Source organism: Pituophis catenifer, unplaced genomic scaffold (genome assembly GCF_029215685.1).
Source record: "Pituophis catenifer annectens isolate HBS135680 unplaced genomic scaffold, rPitCat1.0.hap2 SCAF_5, whole genome shotgun sequence".
Lineage (NCBI taxonomy): Eukaryota > Metazoa > Chordata > Lepidosauria > Squamata > Colubridae > Pituophis > Pituophis catenifer.
Window position 1 is genome coordinate 31,368,613 of NW_027256885.1, and position 7,472 is coordinate 31,376,084.

At 38.5% G+C, this 7,472-nt stretch overlaps 1 protein-coding gene across 1 annotated transcript; it reads left to right on the forward strand.

Moving 5' to 3' along the window:
* The first annotated feature begins 294 nt into the window (after positions 1-294).
* LOC139317627 (vomeronasal type-2 receptor 26-like) lies at positions 295-4,353 on the forward strand. The gene is made up of 2 exons (XM_070944711.1): positions 295-325; positions 3,455-4,353. The coding sequence occupies exons 1-2, from the start codon at positions 295-297 to the stop codon at positions 4,351-4,353; spliced, it is 930 nt and encodes a 309-aa protein (XP_070800812.1).
* The last annotated feature ends 3,119 nt before the right edge of the window (positions 4,354-7,472 follow it).

Below are 7,472 nucleotides of genomic sequence, written 5' to 3' on the forward strand. Positions count from 1 at the left end.
AAGGTGAACCGGTTCGCCACTGGTGTTCCTGTTGGGGCATAATAGTCCTCTAGGATCTGCAGCAGGTCCGTCCATGGTACTTCTTCGATGTCCCATGGTGCTACGAGATCGATGGCCATGTCGAGGACTTCTGAGCCGCAGTTGGCCAAGAAGATGCCCTTCTTGCGGTCATCATCGGCATCCCTGATATTGTTGCATCTCAGGTATTGCCGAAATTTGACCACGTAGGATTTCCACTTGTCCTTCCCTGGGCGGAATGGAGCAAGGGCTGGCAAAGTGACTTCAGCGGATGCCATGCCTTCGGAAATGCCTACTGGTGGTTCAGGTGCCGGTGTCTTGGTCTTGTTGGCTTGGCGCCCGAGGTTCGTCACTTGGATCCCACCTTCGTCGCCAGTGTTAGATCGGCGCAGGAAATGGAAGACGCGACCAGCTCGTTACATAGTAACTTTATTTGGAAACAGAAACAAGACTGGCTGCACGCTGCCGAAGCTCTGCTTATATTCGCTCCGGCAGTCGCACCGCCCCTGACAGTGATTCAAACTTTCCCGCCCGATGGCTGGCAGCCAATCCGGGCGGATGTCCTTATAAGGACATAACAAAATACTTTCTTCTTAACCCTCTACTCCCTGCCTTGAAAGTTTATCCCTTTTCTCCCTGTTCACAAGTGTTATCCTTATCCTTTTCCCCCTGCTTACTTGCCCTTCAGGTGCCTAGCCACTTCCAGGGTTTTTAGGTATGATGTGCTGATGTGGACACTCTCTGCTTAGCTGGATTGAGCAATTTGATCTGTGTGTACTCCAAGGGACTCTCAAATGTCTTCTCCAACACCGCAAATTGAAAGCATCAATTCTTCACTGCACAGCCTTATGCTCCACCTCTCACAGTTGTACTTTACTACTGGAAAAACAATAGATATACAGACCTTTGTTGACAAAGTGATGTCTCTGCTTTTTAATATGCTGTCTAGGTTTGCCTTAGCTTTGCTCCCATGGAGCAAGCATCTTTTAATTTCATGGCTGCAATCAGTATCTGCAGTGATCTTGGAGCCCATGAAAATAAAATCTGTTACTGTTTTCATTTCTTCCACTTTTTTTGCTATGAAGTGATGGGACTAGATGCCATACACTTAGTTTTTTTAATATTGTGTTTCAAGCCAACTTTTGCACTCTACTCTTTTACCTCATTAAAAGGCTCTTAGTTCCTTTTCACTTTCTGCCATTAGTGTGGTATCAACTGCATTTCTAAGGTTGTTGATATTTCTCCCACCAATCCTAGTTCTGACTTGTGATTCATCCAGCCTGGCATTTCACAAATGTACTTTCCATATAATTTAAATAAGCAAGGTCACAATATATAGCCGTGTTGTACTTATTTCCTATTTTGAACCAATCAATTGTTCCATTTCTGCTTCTAACTGTTGTTTCTTGGCTGGCATGCAGGTGTCAGATCTGCCCCAATCTGAACCCTTTGGAAAGAAAGACCCTTGACTCCATTTAGTTAAAGCAAAGGGTTCTTTTACTAAAGGTGTTGTTTGCAGTAATGTCAAGGCAGCTCTGAATTCTCCCATACTTGCAAGATACAAAAAAGATTCACCCACAACCCATTCTTACCCTCCCCCCGAGACCAGTTCCATTTCCAGTCAACCACAACTTGCCAAGATGTTTTGAAAATGCTGAGGTGTTTGCGGATAATTCACATATTTCTCAGGGTGCTTGTTCTTGGGATGCTGGTGCAAACAAGATTGTCACCTGTCATTCCCCTTCCCAATTTCCCATCACCTACAAACACAGCTTTATTGCCCTTTCATCCTCCCCACCTCTTCCGGCCTTTGACGGCAGGAAGCCTGTGAGATGACAAGCTGAATCAGGCACAGCTGACATTAGTTTTCTCAGGTGACAGTTATGGTCGTCTGGTACTCCCAACACTTTAAGAACTTACCACAGATTGTTGTGATCTACATAATCAAAGGCTTTAGCATGATCAATAAAGCAGAAGTAGATGGTTTTCTGGAACTACATTGTTTCTCATAATCCAGGAAATGCAGGAAATTTGATCCCCAGTTCCTCTGCCTTTTCAAAAAATCATGTGTACTTCTTAGCTCTCAGTTCACATACTGCTGAAGTCTAACTTGTAGCATTTTGAATATAACCTTGCTAGTTTGTGAAATGAGTGCAATTATATGGTAGTTTTTTTTCATCCTAGTATTTATTACATATTTATTAGAAGTGATCCGGTTTAAGTAGCTTTTGCGATTAAATTACAGGGCTTAATTTTTTTTTATGGTTGTTTATTTTGCAATTCTATCTTAATTTTATTCCAGAAATCTGTTACGTAATCTCTAACGCTATTTAGTATGATTGTTATGTTATTTATTTGATATTGGCCTACAACAAAAATAGAAAAGTGTTTATAATGTCTTTGTTTAAATAAACATTTATATGTATGTTTTGAATATATGAATTATTTCTCCCTTCCTCAGTTTGTTCCTCTCTGATTTCCTCTGCGTTTCAGGTTCATTCTTTTCTGAGAAGTGTCAGTTTCAACAACAGTGTTGGTGAAAAGATCTCCTTTGATACAAATGGAGAATTCATTGGTGGATTTGATATTATCAACTGGATCACATTCCCAAATCAGTCTTTTGCGAGGGTCAAAGTTGGAATGGTAGATCCCACAGCTCCAGAGAAGTTCTTCAATATTTCTGTAGATTCCATCACATGGCCAGAAGACTTTAATCAAGTTAGCTCTTTGAATCTAAATTTGTCTGCCTTCATTTAAATATAATTTTTGATGAAAGTCTCAGAGCTCTGAATAACCCTGGTACAAATCTCCTGGGGAAGGAAAAATATCAACCATTTTCTAACAATTGCTATTGGAGATTAGGAAATATACTTTCCTGGCTCCCTGTTAATTATGGACAATGGTTTTCATGGTTTTGAAGTAAAAGCTGCAAGCCAGCACACTAAATCTCATCACTTTCCTGACATCAACATTCAGAAGTTGAAAAAACCAACGTCTTTACCTAACTAGCACAGAAATTGTCTATGAAGAGTAATGATGGTTAACAAAGGCTATCAATACAATTATTGTAGAGATTTAATTAATTATAATTTCAGAGCAATTACATCTAAAATTATGTCATCCTGCTACCCATTTTTAATCTCTTGATTCCACAGTAACTCTCCAAGCACTTTCTTTCCTCCTTGTATCTTAAAATATTCTTCTTCATTCATTAATAGACATTACCTCTATCTTTGTGTAATGATCCTTGTGAGACAGGACACAGTAAGGCCAAGAAAGAAGAGAAGTTGTTTTGTTGCTATGATTGCCATCTATGTCCAGAGGGGAAAATATCAGAGGAGAAGGGTAGGAAATTTCCAAATATAATGGGATTAAGTCATTGGGGTACAACACTATCTGTAATTAACTGTATCAATTCCACTGTGTTCTTTTTCAGACATAGATGACTGCTCTCCATGTCCAGAAGATCAATATCCAAATCCTGGGAAAAATATGTGCATTCCAAAGCGGATCACCTTTTTGTTCTATGAAGAGCCCTTGGGGATCAGTCTGACTGTTCTTTCTCTTTGCTTTTCTTTAATGACAGCTTTGGTAATAACAATCTTCATGAAACACAAAAACACTCCCATCATCAAAGCCAACAACCGGAATCTCACTTATACACTCCTAGTTTCTCTTCTCCTCTCTTTCCTTTCTGTCTTTCTATTTGTTGGGAGGCCCAATTTGATTGTGTGTCTCTTTCGACAACCAGCTTTTGGCCTCATTTTCTCTGTGGCAGTTTCTTGTGTACTGGCCAAAACCTTTGTTGTGGTTCTAGCATTCATGGTCACCAAACCCGGTTCCAGATTGAGGAAATGGGTTGGGGGAAGGATGGTCAGTTTCATTCTTCTATCCTGTTCCCTTATTCAAATATGTGTTTGTGCTGTGTGGCTGATAACATCCCCACCATATCCAGATTTTGATGCACATTCAATACCTGAAGAACTTATCCTGGAGTGCAATGAAGACTCAGTCATGTTCTACTGTGTTTTGGGCTTTATGGATTTTCTTGCTCTGCTTAGCTTCTCTGCTGCTTTTCTAGCTAGGAATTTACCTGACAGTTTCAATGAAGCCAAATTCATCACCTTCAGCATGTTGGTCTTCTGCAGTGTTTGCTTGTGTTTTATTCCAACCTATCTAAGCACTAGGGGAAAATATGCATTGGCTGTGGAGATCTTCTCTATGATCTCCTCCAGTGCTGGCTTATTGGTGTGCATCTTTTCCCCCAAATGTTTTATCATTGTGATGAGACCTGAGTTTAATGATAAGCATCAGCTCATGAAGAGAAAGCTTTAATAAATCTTTATGTTTGCCTGATATTCTTTATATGTACATGTTGGGTTACTTCCTCACTTCAACATTTAAACTAGAGAACAATGAACAGAGACAGTGATGTTCTATGTTGCCCTGTCCCCTGGAGATTTGGATAGCTTGGAAGGGTTGAAGTGATATGCCTCCAAAAGGTTCATATACAAAAAGAATATTAGAAAATTATTAGAAAATAGAAAATTAGGAACATTATACACAACTTTAGCAGATAAAAAGAAAGGGGGTATTGCCATATATGTAAAGGAAAAAATGAAATCAAATCTAAGATATGCAGACGACAAAGGTAGAATTTTGATGGTGGAATTGGAGATAGAACAGAAACAAATGCTACTTACAGTAATTTATGCACCAAATAAAAATCAACAAGGTTATGTTGACATAATTCATAATATCAGGCAAACATCAATTATGTTTGCCTGATATTCTTTCTATGTACATGTTGGCCAACTTCACCACTTTGACATTTAAGCTAGAGAACGATGTACAGAGACAGTGATGTTCTATGTTTTCCCATCCTCTCAGATTTGGATAGCTTGGAAGGTTTTGTTTTTGGAAGGCAATTATAACCTGAGGTCTATAAAAGGATAAATTACAGAACTGTTAGGATATGGTTTGAGCCTAACTAAGTTGTCCAGGCAATATATGTGTACTGTAACTTTAATCTGTAAATGTATTACGTTACTTTAAGGTTTTCTTGCTGATTCATTATAATGCTGAGTCATGCTGTAATTAGGTAATGACTAGTTGTGAGAGTATTTACGCAAGGTATTGTAACGTATTCAGTTTGATGATGAAGCTGATATGATATGCTACCAGAGTATGATATGCTACTATTGAGAGGAGTTGTTATCTGCTCATCATCGTTTGATGGATCTGGTACCATCGTGGTTTGTGAACCAGAGTGAGTTTGTTATTCTAACCAACTAATGTTTGTTTGGTTAGAAGATATCTGTAATTACTGGACTGATTTAACTGGCAAAGACTTGTAATTTGTTTAAAGACTATGAGACTGTTTTTCTACTATAAAGTAAGCTTTTGATAAACCAGTTTGCATATCTCTTATTCATTGCTCTCAGCAACGTTTCCTTGTGCATTTACTCTGCTGGTTGGTAACACAACACCAATATCCTTAACATTGGTTATGGGCCCAGAGCCAACCAGAACTAACTAGGATTGTTAAAAGCTAAACTGAGAGTTAATGTGAATAGTACAAACTGTGTTTGTGATAAACAATCCAAGTGAAGATGGCACTAGAACAAGCAGCAAATTTTTCCATGATAACCCGGCTGGATGGAACAAACTATGTATCCTGGTCTACAAAATGTAATCTACTTCTGCGTAGAGAAAGACTGTGGGACATAGTTAATAATCCACCGGATGTAACAGCATGGAATCCTGCTGATGAGGAAGATGAGAAGAAAATAACCAAGTTTAACAGAGACAATGAACAAGCTCTTTGCATTATTGGACTAACACTGGGTGACCAGCAGCTTGTCCATATTTGTGGTGAAGGGTCTGCTGCTAGGTGTTGGACCAAGTTGAAGAGACTATATGTTCGTGACTCTGTGGGTGCTCATATTTATCTCACAAGGAGATTATTTAAACATCTTCTTAAAGGTGGAGATATGATGGCTCATTTGGAATCCATGACCAGAATTTTTCAGGAGCTGCATGAAAAGAAACTTGTTTTCTCAGAACTACAGCAAGTTTATATAATTCTTTCTTCTTTGAACGACAGTTATGACGACTATGTTTCTTCATTAGAGGTTTTGTCCAGAGATGAACTGACATTGGCTGGCATAACCGGTAGGTTATTGGAAGAATCCAAAAGAAGACAAGAAAGGGATCAGTTGAGAGTGCAACAACCAAAAGAAGAAAAAATGTATTCAACTGCCTATTTTGTAAAACGTTGTTTTGCTTGTGGGGCTAAAGGGCATATAGCTAAGTATTGTAAGAATAAGAAAATGTCTGTTAGGGACAATACTAGACCCAAGAAGGGTTGTAATTTAGCTATATCCAGTTCAACTACTGATGTTAACCAGGATTGTTGGGTTGTTGACAGTGGTGCTTCTCAATCTATTTCTAGAAATAGAAAATTTTTTGTTAAAATGGAGAAGAGTAACCAACATGTTAAACTAGCAAATGGCTGGAAGGTTAAGGTAGCTGGAGAGGGTGTTGCTCGTTGGTCATTTAGCAATGAACCATTGCCTATGTTATATATTCCTGGGTTAAGATTCAATTTATTATCTGTTAAATCATTATTGAAATTTGGGTTTACAGTAACATTTAAAAATGATAAGTGTTTTATTGAGAAAGATGGCAAAGTTGTTACTGCAAGTTTAGAAAATGATTTATTTGTTTTAAGGGATAACCCAGTATTGGTGGCTAAGTCTAAGTCTGTTTATAAGAATGTTAAACCACAAGATGAACGTATTCATCTGTAACACCGGAGACTTGGGCATTTAAATTTCAGGATGTTAAAGAAAACAGTTCAGTTATCTGAAGGGATAAAAATACAAGCATGTAGTAAATATCTAAATTGCAATGCCTGTAGTCAGCAGAAAAGTAGGGTTACACCAGCAAACCGTGTTAATGGTTTTAAAACTAAAAATCCATTAGAGGTAGTGTTTGTAGACCTAATTGGACCCAAGAAACCTAGCATAGGAGGTGCCTGCTATATTCTAAGCATAGTAGACCATTCTTCAAGATACGGATTCTGTTATCTAATGAAAACAAAATGTGAAACATTCCAGCATATTAACAACTGGCTACGTTTTGTGGAAAGGAAACAGAAATTTAAGGTTAAATGCTTAGTGACTGATAATGGTACAGAATTTACCAACCAAAGATTGGAAAAGTTTTTGCAGGATGCAGGGATCCAGCGTAAACGGTCTGCTCCATACAGACCACAACACAATTCGTATATCAAGAGAAGAGGTCAAACATTACAAGCCATGACTAGAACTATGTTGGCAGATTCTGATTTGCCTGAAAATTTATGGGGTGAGGCTGTTATGTGTGCTAACCATGTGTTAAACAACGTGGTTCATTCCTCTACAGGTGAAATACCATTCACCTTATGGCAT